Raw genomic sequence first — 21784 nt, forward strand, 5'->3', positions numbered from 1 at the left:
GAGGAAGAAAGCCTTCGAGCGGGTCTGCGCCTTGGGGGCCTCCGTCCGACTCGTGAGTATGAACGAATGGGGGTGGTACCTACAATGACACTCTGATGCTTAAGTCAGCAAGGGTGTGAGCAGGTCTAGAGAGTATTGGGACTTAGTGATACCTGAGGGATGTCAGTGTACTTATAGTGGTGAACCAATAACCACCGTTGAAGTAGTGCCACTTTTTTAGGGTGTTAACCGTCCCTTTATCTCAGGGAGGTTAAGATATGGCTCTTGGAAGTAGTTAGAGAGATTCTAGGGGCAGTTACTCATTCAAACGAATGTTTATCTGCCAGCTAACTCTCGTCCCCGACTTTTTTAGAGTAAGTCGTGGTAAGAACCGATTTCGCAGGAGGAAGGTCGGTGCTAAGTGAGGCTCAACCCTTCGGATTGGACCTTTTATTTGTACCTGGGCATTATCGTTGGGTCAGGGTATGAACAATTATTATATTTTTTCTTTCAGTTAGATTTCGATATTACTTTAATTTTGTAATTAAGTCCTTCTTAATGTAAAAAATATTAGACTTAACTGAATATTTCTTTGCAAATTAAAGGTATTCATAATTCAAAACTTAATTAATTCTTTAACTTCATATATCTTCCTAAAAACATTATGTTACTCTTAACATTTTTAACACGAAAAGGACCTTATTACAAACTTAACAGTAGTGTAGAGATCTAATTGAAAAAAAAAAAAATATAAGGACCTAATTAAAAATTTTAAAATTCTATAGAAATTAACAGAATTCTACCTATTTTGATATTTTTAAAATATCTTTTCTTAAAATTAAATATTCTGTTAGTCCTTATAGAATTTTGAAATTTTTAATTAGGTCTTTGTACTTTTTTTTAATTAGATCTCTACACTTCTGTTAAGTTTGTAATGACGTCCTTTTCGTGTTAAAAATGTTAAGAGTAACATAATGTTTTTACGAAGATATATGCGGTTAAAGAATTAATTAATTAAGCTTTGAATTATAAATACTTTCAATTTGCAAAAAAATATTCAATTAAGTTTAATATTTTTTATATTAGGAAGGATTTAATTATAAAATTAAAACAATATCAAAATTTTACTGAAAGAAAAAATATAAGAATCTAATTAAAAAATTGGTAAAATTATAATGATCATCGGAGTAATTAAACTTTTTTCATGATAAACCATATGTTTGCTACGATCAATTATATATTCCTAGATCTGAGTACTGGTGAGTGAATGGGCTGCTAGGGCTGCTATTGATTTTGAGTAAAGGGAAGAAAGTTTTTTTTCCTGGGTTAAATTTGTTTCAAAAGACGTGGGTTTATTTGTTTCTATGGGCCTCCTATTAAGCCTAATTTAGAGAAGGGATTTAATTTTTTTCACGGTCACAATTTACGCTCTTTGAACAAAAAATTTTGCATAAAAAATTATTTCTTAATTTTAGTTATTAGCGCTTTGTCACAGCTTTCATTAGAGCTTGATCACAAAAACATGTGGGGCCTACTTTTCTTCAAATCACAGCTTTTCACAGTTTTTATAAAGCTGCTCCTCAACACACATTTCTATATTGTCCAGCTGCCCTATTTCTATACATGGCACGTGGTTTCTATACATATAGAAGGCATAACATATCTACACACTAGTAAAACCCTTGTTTTATACAAGGAGGCGCTCTGCTCATCCAAAGTTTCAACAAATGCCAAACTCTATTCATAGTTCATACCCTAGAAGAAAACATGACTTTCTGATGCTTTACCCAAATGGATTGCAATTTTCACTCTCAACTTAGTAAGCTTCATTAAAATTGTCCAACCAAAGCCTGATGCTTTTTGTTCGGTCCCATGTTTTGATCTTCCATTTATTCCATCCCGTGTATAATTTCCACATCTTCATTGGAATGGCGTTAGGCAGAACATAAGCAACTCAATAACGAACTTATCCTGGTAAATCTGGAGAGAGAAAAAAAATGTGAGAGGTAGCAAGGTGTCTCCATGTTGAAAAAATGTAATTCCCAAAACAAAACAAAAAAGTGAATCCTGAAAATAATGTCTTTTTAATTGTTTTGGGAATTACATTTCTTTTATATTTATAAAAGGAAAAAAAAAATTCCTCGGCAGGCTTGTTAGCAGAAGCGTTGATGATGGTAGGCGAGGTTTGCACAACCAATCAACCATTGCTGTGCTATCAGCAGAACTTGCAGAGTTTGTGTTGTCAGCAATGGATCATTGAAGCTCTTGATACCATGTGAAAGTAATAAAAAATCTTCTAGAAAGAAAATAGAAATTGAGAGAAAACTGAACAGTGTGTAATATTGCATTATTCTGAACCATAACATACACTAGTATATATAGATGCTAGAGTCACTATGAAGCTCTTATTGTAACTGATAGTCTTGATCAAGAATGAGTAACTATAACAGTCAAGGCTAACATCTTTTTAATAATAGCATATAGGTATAAGTAATATATCTCTCACAAAAAAAAAGTGAAAACAGAAATTGAAGCAACATCCTGTAAACAAGGGACAAAGCATATCAACAAAAGTGATCATCCTCATAAACGATGGCAGCAGCATCACAAGACCGTAGAATCTTATTTATCAAAAGATACATCTATGGACACTATAAAAATACCCGTTTCATGTCTTGTGCAATAATATAAAAATGAATGAACATCATCTAGAACTATAACACTTTATATAAATCAAGTGATGTTTTGACACAAACCTTTGAGTAAAGCCACCTAAGCTGAAGCCTTTAATAATAAATAAGTAGATAGAGAAGCAAATAACACAAATTAACAAAACCCCAATCATTTAACACAAAACAACTTGGCAAAACTGGAATGTAAATAAAAAATACCATCTTTCGGGGACAAAAAATGGGGAAAACTTGAAAAGGCATAATCTTAGGGCTGAAAATTGAAGCAAAAAGAATGGATCAGATTAACGTTGTGTTTGTTAGATGACATGTGGAGTAAGAGAGTGAGAGTGCACGAATTCGGTGGAAAACACACTTCACATCTCTTCCTCCACATGTATCTACCAAACACAGCATTAAAAGCACGCCGCCAAATAGAAACAGAACCGGTTAGGGTTTCGGTTGTGGAGGCTCAGATTTGATACAACACGAGGCCAGGCCGTCGCAAACCAACGCAGCCATGGATGGCTGCAACAGGATCCACCGCGGTGGGGTTGCCCCGCCACCGGCGAGCATTGCTTCACGACGATGGAGCCTTTAGTTCCGCACTCCGCTACCATCGTCACTGCCTCTTTGAGTTAAGAGAGAGCCAGAAAGCGAAAGAATGAATTAATGGAAATGGAACATTGAATTGAATTGAAATTGGAACTGAAAGGGAAACTAATCAACTCAGCGACCGACCGAGAGTGAGAGAGAGAGATAGAGAGAGACGAAGAAACATTTTCCTTTTTTTTCTTTTTATTTCTTTCTTATTTTGGGTATGAGAAACTGAGAGAGATTAGAGTTCTTGGAGAGCATCAACGAGATTGAAGCAATCTCCTTCTGAAATGGAGTGCGGATAGAGAAACCCTAACTCTGCCCTAACATGGTGTAACCCTAAAACATAAATAGGAGGCTTAATTACTTCTTTTCCAAATATACCCCTAATGCGAGTTTCATTTTATTATTTGGGCCTTTTGAGCCCAATCTGATGAATTCTTCCAAACAAAACGAAAAACCCAAACTACACAGGAAAATAGAATGGGCCCAGCCCAAATTGCAAGAGAAGTAGAAGCGCGCTGCTTCCTGAAGCTGTAACTGTCTGTCTGTACGCTCAAAATCAGGGTTTAACGTTCTCTCGCGTGCATCGTGGCCTCTGTTTTCGCTGTTTCCTCTCTTGCTTTTTCTCTGGTAATGCTTCTTCTCGGTAGTTTTGCGTTTGGAGTATTAGCAGAATCTTCATTTCGCTTATTTGATTATTTGATTTGTGTTTGTGTGTTTGTGACTGTGTGTGTCCCATGAATGGTGAACTATTTTGCCTTTTTAGATTAGCTTCAAATGGCTGCTCTGCGCTGTTTTTCTGGGTGTTAATCGTCAATTCAAACTGACGTTAAAATGAACATGCTAAAACAAATTAATAAAATAAGGCAAATAATAGGTTCTTCTGCTTGGTGCTCAATTTTTGTTTTTTCTTTGAACTTAAGAGCTCATGAGGAACCACGAAAAACTGGAAATGTTGTGAAAGAATGCTAATGTAGCTTAGGTTTTGTTCATTTCTGTATGTATTGGCTATAACTGCTGTATATAGGTTTGTGGCATCATGCGGATGTCATTGGTTTGGCCATAGATGTTCACCGGCCTGCCAACTCTTTTCCAGGTTGTTGAACATTTTGGGTTTTAAACATTGCCTTCTGCTGCCCAAATTCTTATCAGTTCTAAAAAAATGGAAAACTCAGATACATCTCTAACAAGTTCATCCCTGCCACCACCTCCACCTCCACCGCCACCAGCACTAGTTGTTACGGAAGAGCCAGAGCCGAAGAAGCAGAAGATGTCCACCAGTACCTCTGATGATGAAGAATGCACAACTGCCACAGACACCAAGAAAAGGTACAAGCGTCGTAAGATTGCTATATTCTTTGCTTATTGTGGCGTTGGCTATCAGGGTATGCAGAAAAACCCCGGGGCCAAGACCATTGAAGGTGACATGGAAGAAGCCTTGTATGTGTCTGGAGCCGTCCCTGAACAGGATCGTGGAATTGCTAAACGGTATGACTGGGCTCGCTCAGCTAGAACAGATAAGGGAGTCAGTGCTGTTGGTCAGGTTGTTTCAGGCAGGTTCTATATTGACCCCCCTGGTCTTGTTGATCGCGTTAATTCAAATCTTCCAGATCAGATACGGATCTTTGGTTACAAGCGTGTAACAGCATCTTTTAATGCCAAGAGGTTCTGTGACCGCAGGAGGTATGTCTATCTCATTCCTGTGTTTGCTCTTGATCCATCTTGTCATCGGGATAGAGAGACCGTCCTAGCTAGTTTGGGAACCGGAAATGAGCTTGTTAAATGTTTGGAGTGTTCTGAGAGAGGTCGTAAGGTGGTAGGGCTTGTTGGTAATGCAAAGCACAATCTAACACAAGAAGCTATGGATGTGGATTCATTCAGAAAAGACGATAAAGTTAATGCTGGGCTGACAGAGGATATTGATGTATCTTTGAGCAAAGGTGAAGAAGGTAAGTGTTTAAATGAAGAATCTGGTCATGAGGATAAGGTTGTAGTTGACAATTTGAACTCTAAAACTGAGGAATCCAGTAATGAGGTTAAGGTTTTAGTTGACAATGTGAACTCGAAAACCGATCTTGAAACTATGGTTCCTGTTCAAGATGCGGATACCCCTGTGAATGGTGGATCAGTGAACACAGCCATAGTCGAGGAAGAGAAAGTTAATGGAGAGGATAGGCCTACCAAAGGAAGCGGATTCAGTTACGGTGAGGAGGAGAAAGAGAGATTTAATAGGATCTTGAAGTACTATGTAGGTACTCACAACTTCCACAACTTCACCACTAGAACAAAAGCTGAGGACCCTGCTGCCCGACGCTTCATTATTTCATTTGAGGCAAAGACTACTGTTGTTGTTGAGGGCATGGAATTTGTAAAGTGTGAGATTGTTGGACAGAGCTTTATGCTTCATCAAATACGGAAGATGGTTGGGCTTGCAGTGGCAATCATGAGAAATTGTGCACCAGAATCTCTTATCAATAAAGCTTTGCAGAAGTGAGTAATTACCTTTGTAGCTTGTGTTATATTCAAATTTGATTTGATATACAGGTCATGCTCATCTAACTTTATTTTTTTGACCTCCAAACAAAAAAATGCAGGGATGTTAACATTAATGTGCCTACTGCCCCTGAGGTAGGACTATATTTGGATGAGTGCTTCTTTGCTTCATACAACCAGAAATGGAAAGATAGCCACGAGGAATTGTCAATGAAGGCATACGAGAAAGAAGCTGAGGATTTCAAAATGAAGTACATATATTCTCATATTGCTTCTACGGAACAGAGGGATGGAACTGTGGCTCTCTGGTTGCATTCATTGAACCATAGAAATTATCCTGATCTGCGTCTTGTTGATGAGGAAGCGATCACTGATAATGGGAAGACAGAAATAAAGGTTGAGGACAAGAGAACTGAGAAAACCGAAATAGGTGATGAGGGAGCTAATAAAATTGAAACACAAGTTGGTGACATGAGAACTGAAATAGAAGTAGATGATGACAAGAGAACTAAAATAGAAGTTGATAACAAGCAAGCTGAAACAGAAGTTGCGACTGATTGAACCGAATAACCAGCCCTTTAATATAACTCTACTTTCAAATTGATTTACTACTTTGGAGTGAACATTTATTTGCCTAGCACACCTGGCTTACTATCATTTAGAATACTGTTGCTTAGTTCATTAAAATGAAAAGTATGTTTGCTACATTTTTTCTGTTGTTTTAGATTTTTCTTTTATATTTTTTGGGAGGGGGTGTTCAAATATGACCCCTCTTTTTGTCCCAAATTCAAAATTTGATTGATCAATGGTAATCGCTAGCACAGTTCTGTAAAAAGTTGATCTATTTGAAGGAAGCTCTAGATGATATATACATACTATTGTTTCTTTCAAATTCAAGTTTCATTCCGCTTGTATTACTCAGACGTGTAGATGCATTTTACAACTTCTAAGATTCTATATCAAGAAGTCAAAAACTCTTATTTCAGCAACAAAAGGAGTGAATGCTAGTTAAATATCGTAAAGTGAAGTCAACATACGATTTCGACTTCTTGAAAGAAACATGATGTTTCTTCATATTTGCACACAAATGGTTGGTTGTTTACTAAAAAGTAAATAAACAAACGTGGTTATTAGCAGTCAAACTGTCAAAGTACCTCCCTCAGTGATGAACTAATGATAATACCAATGGAAATATCCAAATACAGGATCTTACACATTGTCGTTCATTGTACTGACAAGCACAAATGATAAGAATTATATTGATCATTAACAAGGGATAAAAATAGTAGTACTAGCACATATTTTGTTGAGTAGAGAAAGTAAACAGAACTTTGATATGTGTCATGCTCTCAGATCAATATTAAAGGTTGACTATAGCATGTAGAGAGCAAAAATGGAGGGATGGAACCTGTTTAATTTTGCTCAACTTAACAACAGAGAATGAAGATAGCTAATAATACACAGCAGAACATTACCATTCCATAAACATTATTTTGTACAGTCAGACTTAGGAAAAAAAAAGTAACTTCAATGATCAATGAATATCTGCTGCCTCTGTTCACATGATGTGAGATATCAAAAGCCAACATTTTCTGTAACCTCAAAGCAGAATTAAGAACACCAAAATCAGAACAGTGGAGATAATTGTACACCACTAATACCAGAAAATCAGTTTCTAGTTTCTACCAAGGGGGAGAGATCTACAACTATAAGTTTCTTTGAAATCAGACTTCCTGGACGAAGTGAAAATGGAGGCATACACCTCCTTTGTGGCATTGGCGGGTGCCAAATCAGAAGCCTTGAAACGCTTTGCAGCAGCGGCAGAAGCATCATTCACTCCCTTCAAACTAACCTTACCATTATTATTAGCTTCAACTTTAGCAGAAGCCTTTTCGACAGCCTTAACATCAATGCCATGCTTGGTACCACTCAACCTCGACCCTTCCAAATCATCCCCATTAACACCACCACCATTTTTGACCTTCTTGCTCTTCTTCTCCTTCGTCGTCTTTGCCTTCTCCTCCTCCATCTTCTCCCTCAGAACCGCCACCTCCTCTTCGCTCCCATTGATCGGAATCTTATCCCCTTCCCGAAACTCTGAATGACAAACCAAACAGCTCGAAGATTTTACCTCCTTCAACGCCTTGGCACTCAGAACATGCCCACAATTCCTCAAGGCGAAAAATTTATACTTTCCATTGAATTCAAGCCCAGCAATAGGGCACTGAAACCTAGCACCACTACCCATATTACCAACACCAGGAATCAGAGAGAGATGAACCTTGATCATGTCCTTCAAGCCCTTTATGTGGCCGAATTCTTTGGGGAGCTTCTTCCCGATCAAGGCCTCGACCAGTGATTCCTTGTTGAAGATGTTTCCAAGCTTGTCGATGACGCAGGGCTCTGTCAGAGGCTCGTTCGAGAGAGCGCAATTGAGCCACTTGGACAGCCTCTGCTCGTTCGGGTCAACCTTGTCGGGCTTCTTGACGGCGTACATGTTCAGGTAGCAGTCGCGGGACTCTGCGCCAGTGGCTCCGCCATCCCCTCCGCCGCCGAGGAGGCGAGATCGGAGGAGGAGGTGGGAGAATGGGGGGATTTGGGAGCTAGAGAGAAGGGTTTCGTCGGGGAGAGTTTTGCCATTGAGGGTGAAGTAGAAGAAGGATGAGTATTGTGATTTGGGGAGAAGAGAGCGTTTGAGATGGGAAAGAGAGTGGATTTCGTTATGGGTGGTGGCGGAGGACACCGTTACGGATTGGGAGGAGATTTGGAGCTCCGGCGATTGGACAAAGAATTGGTGCGATTTGGGATGCATTTTTGGGAGGTTTCTTTTTACAAATTTGGGGATTGAAGTAGTTTTTGTTGCTTTGAATTGTATTGTTGTGGAGATGATCGGAACCCTAACCCTAACTTCCGCGGATATAAGATCGCTGGTGAGTTAACCGACTTTGCTATGATCCCACGAACACGATGACTTCCTTGGATCACGGTGTAAGTTGGTAATTATAGGTGTAGTTTTTTGTTTTGGACAAAAATATAGTTTGAGGCCCAGAAAATTTATCAAGCCCTAGATCAACCCTTGTTTTTTATTCGGAAGAAACACCCAACCCGCCTTGTCCAAAAAAAAAAACACCCAACCCGGTCCATTCTAAAATAAGACAAGACGATCTCTGTCTAGAGCTGGCAATGGTAGGGTAGGGTAGGGTTTAGACTCTATCCTAACCCTATCTGCAGGTTGAAAACTTTCTTAAAATTCTATCATACTTTATCCGCGGGTTGAGAATCTCTCAACCCTAACCCTATCCGTACCTTAAAGTTTTAAACCTTACCCTACCCTACCCGACCCTACCCGCATAAACAAAAATTTTTTTAAATAAATATAAAATTCAACCATTCCAAATTTCACACATATTAATAAAATAAAAAATAAAAAACTAAGTTCAAATTAAAATTAAAAACAATAAAACCTTAAAGAAATTCAACATAAAATTATAAATAATATGATCATCAATTAACTTAGTAATTATTTCAACTTTTTATAAGAAGAAGATTGTGAGGACAAGACTCACTTTCTTCACTATATACATATATATATATATTAAGAGTGCGGGTAGGGTAGGGTAGGGTATACCCTAAACCCGTACCCTACCCTACCCGAATGGGTTGGTCCGGGTTGAATACCCACGGGTAGGGTATATATTACCAGCCCTATGACTCTGTCGAAAAAAAATATGTGAGTTACGACTAGGAGTGACAAACAGGCCGAAATTTGCTGAGTCGGATTGCGTAACTCGCTAAAAAAGACAGACTAGGCTAGAATTTGAGATCGCCATAATAAAAAAGCCTGCTTAACTCGCACCGCCTAACCCACGAATATTGGCGGGTTTCAGCGCGGCAGGGGGAGGTGGGCTAACCATTTTGCCATTCCTAGTCATGGCGGCCCCTGTAACACCCTAATTAGCCTAAGCTTTACCTCGCGTCGTAAAGTAAAGGTTAATCAGAGATTACGACAATTCTAAGCTCATACATATAATATATAGAAGAAAATAATATAATCTAGAAGCCCGATGAAGGATATAGCTCAAAAACAGGATTTGAAAAGCGCAAAACGTACTAACGAAGCTACTAACTTAAAGCACAAGATATAGACAAGATATAGCAAAATATAATAGTATAATATCATAGAAATCTAGCCACGGCTCGCGGAGTTTAAGCCAGCTAGCCATATACAGACCATACATGAAGCCAGACATTAAAAATAGCTTATACAAGTTTTTTTCTCTCAATACATGCATCTAGGCTAAACAAAATACAAAATGAGAGATATATATACAAAACAAATCAAAAGAACTCCAAAAGAATCCAAGATCCTCCGCTTCTGTCACCATCCAAGTAACTCACCGAGGTGGGTTGCGACCTGCATCTGAAAAATACAACAGAAATATGGTATGACAACCGGAGGTTCTCAGTATGGTAACAGTGCACAGTGATATAGGATAAGACCCTGGGATGTCAAAGGCAATCCTAGACTTCATATCCATCACAAGATTTCAATCTTAAGGCATACTAAAACAGATAAGCATGATTATATAAATCTTAACATAAATAAACAGGGTATTCTATCTTAAGAGATTTCTATTCTAACCACACACTGCTGTTCCATAGCCTTCACCAACCTATCCTCCATGCGATCCCATCGCCACCGCCTTCCGAACCTCCTCAATCCCAGTAGAAATCACAATTAATTACAATGCAAGTAAGACACAAGTAGAAGCATATAAGGCAAGTAATTCAAGTAAGCAAATAGGCATGTTATTCAATTAGGCATACAATTTCAAGTCGGCAAAGCATACAAACAGATAGAAGATGCACATGATGAATGCCTGCCCTATTGGCTGTGATATCACATTGTCGGTTCAACTGCCAACCCGACACATCTCCATGGAGATGTTTCCCCTCAGAATCATCATTGAGAACCCCCGAGATATAGTGCTCGGATCACTATCCAGGCTTTTGCGCCTGCACGCTCTATTGATCCGAAGGGATGTGAGCGGGATACTCTTGCCACAGACCTCACATCTCAACGCAAGCGGGACGAACCACCGCCCTTAGACCGCCGCCGCTACCTCGACAGGCGAGATCCAACCGCCGTCCCTGCCGGGCGCATAGCGTCTCATAATCTCAATTTAAAATAGTAGTTCAGTGGTTTTTCATAAGACATTTTCAATACAGCAATGATTCATCATTGCACATTCGAGTCCTCGACTCATCTCAACCACTGTCACATCAACATTTCTATTTCCGAGTCCTCGACTCATCACAACTACTGTCAATTCACATTTTTCATTCCGAACTCAACGGTTCATCAGTTCTCATCTCATATACCAATCATTCTTTTCACGTCATCAAACACATCCTCAATACACCAGAAACCTAAGCCTCCATTTTTTAATTTTTCATAATAATATCAACTAAAACTCTAAAGTTCTTTCCCTTGTTCTTATACTCAAAATCAAGCCCAAAAGTGTTAAAATGGTGTCATAGAAGCTTGCAATCTTGTTGGAAAGGTGGAGTAGTTGAAAAACAAAGTTAAATTTGTGAAACAGGGCGTGTGTGTATGCACAGGGTTGTGTGCGCGCACGCCCTGGAGAAGTTTTAAAATGTGTGCGTACGCATAGAGGTGTGCATACGCACAGGTGCCAAAATTCACAATATATGTTCGCTCGCACAACCTGTGCTAGCGCCCTCAACAGAATGACCTTCCCAACGTGTGCGTGCACACAAGGCTGTGCATACGCGCAGGTTACAATTCCTCATTAGGTATGTTCGTGCACGAGCTGTGCCAGCGCTGTGAACAGATTGCCTGCCTCTGCATGTGCGTGCGCACAGGTTAAAAATTTCGCAGAGGTGTGCGTGCGCACAAGCACATACTAGAATTCACAAAATTCTGCCACTTTACAGAATTTCAGATTTTTACACCAATCTTTGAATGATCATAACTTCCTCTACAAAAATCCAAATCTTACAATCTTTATATCGATTTGAAGAGTTTTCAATAAGCTTTAATTTCATACAATTTTCAACCAATTTTGAAAAACTGAGGCATAAGTTATGATCAGAAAAAGTTCACCAAAAATTAACTTTTACCAAAAATCACAATTTAGCAAATTTTCCAAAATCCTCAAACCACATCCAACCAAAACAATACCAAACTCCCATTTTCAGCACAATCTACCCTCTTGGGTCACAATTTACCATTTATATCAAATTTTCCACCACACTTCATCATTTTTAATCTCAATTATCCAACATATACATCATAAACAGTTTTCCCACCATCACATACATCCATCCTCATTATATCACTATCAATCTCCATCATCAAACTCATTCATGCTTTATGTTAATACTCAATAATATTCATTCATCCAAACACATAATACATCATATCTCAACATCATTAATCAACAACATTACCAATATTAGTTCATCAAACCTCATTCAACCAATCAACATCAACAACCACATCAAATCAACCCTATCCTATAGGTCACTAGTCTAAGTGTCCATGAATATTATATACTACATAGAGAAAACTGAAACCATACCTTGGACGATTTCCAATATATCCTTAACCTAAAATGAGCACAACAATGATCACCAACAAGCTTTCCAACATAATCCAAGCCACCAACAAGCACCGAAGGCCTCCAAACTCACAATTATTCAAGCTATATATACATAAACCATCCCAATTCAACCCAAGGCTCATAAAAATTGAAATTTCACAAGGGTTCAAGAGTAACTCACCTTACCCAACAGTTTTGGAAGCCAAAACCATAAGCAATCAAGTGCTAGAGTGTACCTAAACACCCAAAACACAAGATTTTGCTCAAAACCAAACTCTAAAACTTGAATTTATCAAAGGCACGAAAAATGGGCAGGGAAACTTGAGAAACTTACCACAGTGCTTAGATAGAAAGGACAGACTCGGCAAGAGCTTCGCGTAGCCGCTGACGGCACGTGAATCGGAGCACCGTAGCTCGAGATATCGCGGATTAAAGTGATGTGTGAATAGTGCTCTTCTCTCTTCTCCCTCTTCTCTTTCTCAGCTGGTGTGTGTGAGTTATGAGAGTGTTGTGTGCTGAATTGGCTTTTAATGAGGGTATATATATGTTGGGCTTAGGCTCGGTCCAACCCGTTAGCGTTTTTAGCACATTCGGCCCAACTTCGGGCCAAACCTTTAAAACCGGTTCAATCGATTGCTGGTTCGCGGTTTGTCACGGTTTTTCGCAGAAAAGACATTTTCTAACTTAGAAAAACTTACTGAGTCCAAAAATCATATTTAAATCTTCAAATTCTCACTCTAACTTTTTGGAACCTAGTTTGGGCAATATTGATTACTTAATTAACCGGTTGATTAGTTGCGGTTTTTACATTCTCCCCACTAAATAAGAAATTTTACCCTCAAAATTTAGTGATTACCTGAGAAAAGCTCGGGGTAATCCTTTCGCATCTCGGACTCCAATTACCAAGTATGCTCTTCAATTCCTGCTCGCTCCCAAGCTACTTTAACCAACTGAACTTCCTTTCCTCGCAGCTTCTTCACGCTAGTCTCGTCAATACACACCGGTGTTACTTGAAAAGTCAAGTTCTCCCTCAAATCAACCGACTCAGGCTCTAACACATGGGCCTTATCCGACGTGTACTTACGGAGCTGTGACACGTGGAATACGTCATGCAAGTTAGACAAGTGAGGTGGCAAAGCTACTTAATACGCCACCAGCCCGAATCGCCTTAGAATCTCAAACGGTCTAATGAACTTCAAATTCAACTTCTTAGTTTTTATAGCTCTTCCAATCCCAGTCGTCGGTGTAACCCTCAAGAATACATGTTCTCCTACATCAAACTCCAACGGCTTCCTTCTCTGATCTACATAGCTCTTCTGTTGACTCTGTGCTGTTAGAGTTCTCTCCGAAATCTTCTTTATCTTCTCAGTAGTCTCTGCTACCAAATTAGGACCCAAAACACTTACTTCACCAGTCTCATACCAACAAAGTGGAGATTGGCACTTCCGTCCATACAAGGCCTCATACGGAGCCATCCCAATACTCGCATGAAAGCTATTGTTGTACGCAAACTTCACCAATGGCATGTAACGATCCCAACTCCCAGGTTGATCCAATACACATGCTCTCAGCATATCCTCCAACATTTGAATAGTCCCTTTCGAGTGTCCATCAGTTTGCGGATGATATGCGGTACTGAGTCATAGCTTTGTACCGAAAGCTCTTTGAAAAGCTCCCCAAAACTTTGATGTGAATCGGGGATCACGGTCTGACACTATGCTCGATGGCACACCATGCAACCTTACTATCTCCTTGATGTACAACCTTGCTAACTCTTCCATAGAACAGTTCACTCGAATAGGCAGAAAATGAGCAGATTTGGTTAAGCAATCCACGATCACCCAAAACGCATTAAATCCCGACCTAGTCCTCGATAAACCAATCACAAAGTCCATCGCAATTTCTTCCCATTTCCACTGAGGAATCTCGAGTGGCTGTAGCATTCCTGATAACTTCTGATGCTCTATCTTCACTTTCTGACACGTCAGGCACTTGGATACCACTGTTGCTACATCACCTTTCATCACAGGCCACCAGAACATCTTCTTTAAGTCATAATACATCTTCGTACTTCCGGGATGAATGGAAAATCCACTGTTATGAGCTTCCAACAATAAGTCTTACCTCAAACTCTCGATATTCGGTATACAAATCCTTCATTTGTATCTCCATAATCCTTCACCATCCTTAGTGAATTCTTCACGCCTCTTATCACCAACTGGTTGAAAACATCATTGAAGCTGTTGCTCATCTTGCTGAGCCTTCTGGATATCTGTTTTAAAGGTACTCAAAATCTGCAACTGATTCAAGCAAGCTCTTTCGGCAACTTCACCAATATCTAGCTTAAGATCCACAAACTTATCCACTAACTCCTCCTCCTTGATTCTCATCCAAGCTATTGTTAAGGACTTCCGACTCAAAGCGTCTGCTACCACATTTGCCTTTCCAAGGTGATAACTCAACTCAAAATCATAATCTTTAAGCAACTCCATCCACCTTCTCTGGCGCATATTAAGCTCTTTCTGATCAAAGATGTACTTGAGACTCTTATGATCAGAAAAGACGCTAAACCTTACTCCGTACAAGTGATGTCTCTAAATCTTTAAGGCAAACACAATCGCCACTAATTCCAAATCATGAGTGGGGTAATTCACCTCATGCGGTCTCAGCTGACGCGATGCATAAGCCACCATATTCCGGTGTTGCATCAACACGCAACCCAAATCCTTCAGTGACGCATCATAATATACTTCAAACGGTTCATGCGATTCTGGTAAAATCAAAATAGGTGCCGAAGTTAACTTCTTCTTCAAGGTTTGAAAACTTTCTTCATACTCCGATGTCTACACAAAAGGCACTTCCTTCCTTGTCAACTTAGTCATCGGGAGTGCTATCCGGGAAAATCCTTCAATGAATCTCCGGTAATATTCGGCTAAGCCCAAGAAGCTTCAGACTTCCATCACTGTCATCGGTCTTTCCCATTCCATCACCGCTTCTACCTTAGAAGGATCCACCGCTATTCCCTCTTTGCTCACTACGTGACCTAAGAACTTTACTTCCTCCTTCCATAACTCACACTTCAACAACTTAGCATACAATTTCCGTTCCTTTAAGATTTGCAACACAATCCTCAGGTGTTCCTCATGCTTCTTTACCGTCTTAGAGTAAACCAAGATGTCGTCTATGAAAACCACCATGAATTTGTCCAAAAATAGACGAAAGACTCTGTTCATGTAGTCCATGAAAAATAGCAGGTGCATTCATTAACCCAAAGGACATCACCGCAAACTCGTAGTGTCCATAGCGCATCCTAAACGCAGTCTTACAGATATCATCCTCTTTCACCCTTATCTGATGGTAACCGGATCTCAAATAAATCTTGGAAAACACTCTGGCTCCTTGCAGTTGATCCATCAAGTCATCTATCCTTGGCAACGGGTACTTATTCTTCACGGCCACCTAGTTCAACTGCGGGTAATCCACACACAGTTGCATTCCTCCATCTTTCTTCTTCACCAATAAAACTGGCGCTCCCCACGGTGATACACTCAGTCGAATGAACCTCTTGTTCAGAAGCTCTTCCAACTGAGTCTTTAATTCAGTCAACTCTATCGGAACCATCCTATACGGCGCAATCGACACTGGTCCGACTCCCGACACCAATTCAATCACAAATTCAATCTCCCTTTGAGGTGGGAACTCAGGGATATCTTCTGGAAATACCTCTAGAAAGTCTCTAACTACCGGAATTTGATCTAGTTCCTGATTATCACCTAGCGTATTCGCAGCTAACAGAATATAACCCTGACACGATAATAGTATAATACCATAGAAATCTAGCCACGACTCGCAAAGTTTAAGCCGGCTAGCCATATACAGACCATACATGAAACCAGACAATAAAAATAGCTTATACAAGTTTTGTTCTCTTAATACATGCCTCTGGACTAAACAAAATACAAAATGAGAGATGTATAAACAAAACAAATCAAAAGAACTCCAAAAGAATCCAAGATCCTCCGCTTCTGTCACTATCCAGGCAACTCACTGAGGTGGGTTGCAACCTGCATCTAAAAAACACAACAGAAATATGGTATGACAACCAGAGGTTCTCAGTATGGTAACAGTGCCCAGTGATGTAGGATATAAGACCCCGGGATGCCAAAAACAATCCTGGACTTCATATCCATCACAATATTTCAATCTTAAGGCATACTAAAACAGATAAGCATGATTATATAAATCTTAACATAAATAAATAGGGTATTCTATCTTAAGGGATTTCTATTCTAACCACACACTGCTGTCCCACAGCCTTCACCAACCTATCCTCTATGCGATCACATTGCCACCGCCTTTCGAACCTCCTCAATCCCAGTAGAAATCACAATTAATTACAATGCAAGTAAGACACAAGTAGAAGCATATAAGGCAAGTAATTCAAGTAAGCAAATAGGCATGTTATTCAATTAGGCATGCAATTTCAAGTCAGAAAAGCATACAAACAGATAGAAGATGCACATGATAAATGCCTGCCCTATTGGCTGTGATATCACATTGTCGGTTCAACTGCCAACCTGACACATCTCCATGGAGATGTCGCCCTTCAGAATCATCATTGGGAACCCCCGAGATATAGTGCTCGGATTACTGTCCAGGGTTTTGCGCCTGTACGCTCTATTGATCCGAAGGGATGCGAGCGGGATACTCTTGCCACAGATCTCACATTTAAATGCAAGCGGGACGAACCACCGCCCTTACACCGCCGCCGCTACCTCGACAGGCAGGATCCAACCGCCGTCCCTGCCGGGCGCATAGCGTCTCATAATCTCAATTTAAAACAGTAGTTCAGTGGTTTTTCATAAGACATTTTTAATACAGCAATGATTCATCATTGCACATTCGAGTCATTGACTCATCTCAACCACTGTCACATCAACATTTCCATTTTTGAGTCCTCGACGCATCACAACTACTGTCAATTCACATTTTTCATTCCGAACTCAACGGTTCATCAGTTCTCATCTCATATACCAATCATCCTTTTCACATCATCAAACCCATCCTCAGTACACCAAAAACCTAAGCCTCCATTTTCTAATTTTTCATAATAATATCAACTAAAACTCTAAAGTTCTTTCCCATGTTCTTATACTCAAAATCAAGCCCAAAAGTGTTAAAATGGTGTCATAGAAGCTTGAAATCTTGTTGAGTAGGTGGAGTAGTTGAAAAACAAAGTTAAATTTGGAAGGGTTCAAGAGTAACTCACCTTATCCAACAGTTTTGAAAGCCAAAACTACAAGCAATCAAGTGCTAGAGTGTACCTAAACACCCAAAACACAAGATTTCACTCAAAACCAAACCCTAAAACTTGAATTTATCAAAGACACAAAAACTGGGCAGGGAAACTCGGAAAACTTACCACAATGGTTAGATAGAAAGGACGGGCTCGGCGAGAGCTTCGCGTAGCCGCTGACGGCACGCAAATCGGAGCATCGTAGCTTGAGATATCGCGGATTAAAGTGATGTGTGAATAGTGCTCTTCTCTCTTCTCCCTTTTCTCTTTCTCAGCTGGTGTGTGTGATTTGTGAGAGTGTTGTGTGCTGAATTGGCTTTTAATGAGGGTATATATATGTTGGGCTTGGGCCCGGTCCAATCCGTTAGCATTTTTAGCCCGTTCGGCTCAACTTCGGGCCAAACCTTTAAAATTAACGCCCGATTTCTGACTTCTATTATTTTTCTAAGGTTTTTGACTGTTTTCATTTTTTCTCGCGCAGCACCGGGCAGACTTGAACCGGTTTAGCCGATTCGACTGCCGGTTCGTGGTTTTTCACGGTTTTTTGCAGAAAACACCTTTTCTAACTCAGAAAAATCTACTGAGTCTAAAAATCATATTTAAATCCTCAAATTCTCACTCTAACTTTTTGGAACCTAATTTGGGCAATATTAATTACTTAATTAAATGGTTGATTAGCTGCGGTTGATTAACCGATTGCTTCTTTTGGAATAAGACTGGTGCGCCATAAGGTGCCTTCGATGGACGGATGAACCTAGCATCTAGCAAATCCTTGAGTTGCTTCTTCAAATCCTCGAGTTCTGGCGGTGCCATTCTATACGGTGTTGAGGCGGGCGGCTTTGCTCCTAACTCAAATTCAATCTTGTGGTCCACCTTCCTCCTAGGTGGTAGTTGTTTTGGCAACTCGGGAGGCATGACATCCTTATTTTCTTCAAGGACTTCCTTGATTTCGGGAGGAACGTCTTCTCTTTCAAGTGTTGACTCCTCTTGTAGTAGAGCCAAATATGTAATCTCTCCCTTCTTGAACCCTTTCTTGAGTTGCATAGCGGAGAGTATCGGTGGTCCTCCAACTTTAGAGACTACAGGGACCATGCATGGAGACCCTTTCTCCATGACGCATACTACGTCGTAGTATGGCATAGGTATTATATTTGCCTTCCTTTGCAAATCGAGCCCGATGACTATTTTAAAATCGTCCATAGGTGCTACTGAGAAATCCACAAGGCCCTTCCAAGAACCAAGAGTCATCTCAACCCCTTTTGCTACTCCCTTAAGGGGTTCACCCTTGGTATTCACGGGTTTGAACCAACCATTCTTTTCGGTGATCTTCAACCCAAGCCTCCTTGCTTCATCAGGCGTGATGAAGTTGTGTGTAGCACCAGTGTCGATCATAGCCATGACAGGTTTTTCATTGATAAAGGCTTTGACATACATCAAGCCTTTCTTTTCTGCAGTACTTGTTGTCACGGCCTTGGACACACTCCAACGCTACCGTGCCGGCACTCGGACTTACTCAACCTCTTGAGTTAAGACCAAGTCAGCCTAACCCTCAATACTTAGCAAGAAAGCTAAGAACACAAGAGAACACAAGAGAAAGGAAGCTTTGGTGAAAGAACACTTTATTGCTCAAGTGTGGTTACAAATGATTCACACACACCCAAACTCTAACTCTCACCCCTATTTATAGCCATCCACCTCCTCAATGGATGGTTAGGATTAAATCTAATCAACGGTCCAGATTAATCATCCAGAACCTTCTTTACAAATATCTATCCTACCACAACTCTCTAAATGTTTCTAGATTATTCTATACCACTCTTTATACTTCTATATACATCTACACTCTTCTAGAATACTCTATGACCTTCCAGAGTCTTCTAGAACCTTTTAGGGTATTCCGGGACCTTCTAGGACATTCTAGAACGTTCCGAAACCATCTAGAGTATTCTCAAACACTCCAAAAAACTATACAAATACTGTTAAATCTAACCCTCTAAAATTTACCGTGACACAAGTCTATCTATACGTTTAAATAACACTTGAAAAATGACCTTTCATTTTGAGTATGGTATTTATTTATTTGTCATAATGAGTATAACATTTCTCTTTTGGTCAAAGAAATAATATTTAATGACAATATAGTAAAAAGTTTGGGCTAGCATGTGGTTGGATGACTATGAATAAGAGCAAAACATGAGCCCCTAGAAATGATCAAAGTCTTGGTGGTAGGGTAGGCCATCTTTTAATTTAAAACAAAGCAATGTCGTATGCGTGGTGGTCCATTTTCTTTACTTTGCCAAAAACTCTCTAGTTTGCCTTCAATGGTCACAAGGCCCATAACGCAGCATTTATTGTAACCACAAATTCGCCAAAGGAAATGAGGATTGGAGGTAGACTTGCCAACCATCAACCACGTGTTGTCTTACTAATAATAAGTGTAAGTATCTAATTCAGTTGGGTTGGTATAGTAAATAACCTATTAACAAATGTTAGAGTTTAAATTCTGCCTTTGTGCATAAAGCACCAACAATTTAGTAGCCAATAACAAATTTTTAAATGAAACTCCAATTTGCCGCGAATTGAAAAATACCATAATATATATATAAGTAACTTATAGAAAAACTAGTGGCTCTTGCTACAATTGCGACTTTTCACCACTGCATGTTGATGATGGTGCTATATATTTTGTGCTTTGGGTATTTTTATTAGCTTCGAACCAACCCCATCACCCAACGACCCTTCTTTCTTGTGTCCATGTATATTTTTGGTGATGTATGTTTCCTAATTATTAGATATAATTGAACTCACATAGAAGGAGTCTCATGTGATTTAATAATAAAAAGTGATGTATTAATTTAGAAGAATTATACTATATGTACATCAAAATCAGCTATTAAAGTCAGTCATCATTATAAAATATATATTAGAATATAAATACACATTGAAAATAAATAAAACCACACATGTATTTATACACAAATACATTAGTAACTAATTTTAGTGACCAATTTTAATGTATAAATATCATTTTTAAATTTGGAATAAGGTGAAAGCTACAAATAATTCGTCTGGTTTTTGTTACATTTGTGTTCCGGCGTGAATTGATCGGTTCACTTCTTTTTCTTTGTCATATTTTGATTGCATTTGCTTGAATTGAAGTATAATAATAATGCAACATTTTTCGCAAAGTTCAACTTAATAAACTTAGATAAAATCATAAAAATAAGCTGTATACCCTTAACATTTGAGGATGATTTGAACGCATTGAACTAGTCATAATATTTTTTTAATAAACAAATGGATGATTTTGAAGGAGGATATATGAGATAGGAGTTATATCAAAATCTTCAAGCAATATTAATTGTAGAACAAATGTCTAATTACTAATAAAATATCTACTACAAAAGAAAAATGTAAACATATGTAAAAATCCCAGACATAATCTTAACACACAAACCTTAGAATTAAGAGCTCGTGTACACATCTTTCCTCTCTCATATGATCTTTCTTCTTTAACCATCTTTAGTAATATACACCTTTTGCATTCCTTAATTTGTTGCACATTGAATACTGTGAAGATGTCTTATTAGTTATGATGTAGCGGTTTGGGTTGGGTCATTGTTCTCGCTCTTAATGCTTGCTTTATGGGACTCCAGTTTCTTAACTTATTATCAACCTATCTAATAATAATATCTCATCTTATCCTATCACAATCTTCCTATATACTTCTTTGCACCATTATTGTTCATTTTTTTCCGATATGGCAGGAGAGTGTGTTGTGCGTGGATGTAGAGAACATGAGTATTAGACATGGGTGTGGAACAGTTTGTTCTGAAATAATGGGATCCTATTTTTTTGTTAAAAAAAATTTGTTCTCTAATCGGACCTCGAGTTGTGTGAGAGAGAGAATTTGAATTTTGGCTAAGTTAATTGGACTTTCTGATTTGTGTATTCTAATTTTTTTTTAATTATTTAAACACAAATCGAAGGATTCGATATTTATGCCAAAAAATCAGACGATCTGATTTTTGTTTCTTATTTCTATATCTAGATTAAAAAGTGCCATCTTACATATAAATAATTCTTCGCATTTTAATTTTGAAAAATACTCGCGTGATGAT

General features: G+C 39.0%; 2 protein-coding genes across 5 annotated transcripts; one reads left to right on the forward strand and one right to left on the reverse strand.

Moving 5' to 3' along the window:
* Positions 3730–6614, forward strand: LOC107641113 (tRNA pseudouridine synthase A, mitochondrial). Of its 4 annotated transcripts, none has more exons than XM_021106218.1 (3): positions 3730–3878; positions 4424–5738; positions 5843–6614. In XM_021106218.1, exons 2-3 carry the CDS (start codon positions 4519–4521, stop codon positions 6300–6302), a joined length of 1680 nt encoding a protein of 559 aa, XP_020961877.1. In that variant the 5' UTR covers positions 3730–3878; positions 4424–4518; the 3' UTR covers positions 6303–6614. The 4 variants fall into 4 exon arrangements, with proteins under 4 accessions (XP_020961877.1, XP_016200105.1, XP_020961873.1 ...); XM_016344619.2 differs by having other exon boundaries at positions 3756–3878; positions 4345–5738; XM_021106214.1 differs by having other exon boundaries at positions 3771–3878; positions 4401–5738.
* Positions 7081–8712, reverse strand: LOC107641132 (protein RTF2 homolog). Its single transcript, XM_016344640.2, has one exon. The coding sequence runs from the start codon at positions 8551–8553 to the stop codon at positions 7417–7419; it is 1137 nt and encodes a 378-aa protein (XP_016200126.1). The 5' UTR covers positions 8554–8712; the 3' UTR covers positions 7081–7416.

This window comes from Arachis ipaensis, chromosome B01 (genome assembly GCF_000816755.2).
Source record: "Arachis ipaensis cultivar K30076 chromosome B01, Araip1.1, whole genome shotgun sequence".
NCBI classification, from domain to species: Eukaryota; Viridiplantae; Streptophyta; class Magnoliopsida; order Fabales; family Fabaceae; genus Arachis; species Arachis ipaensis.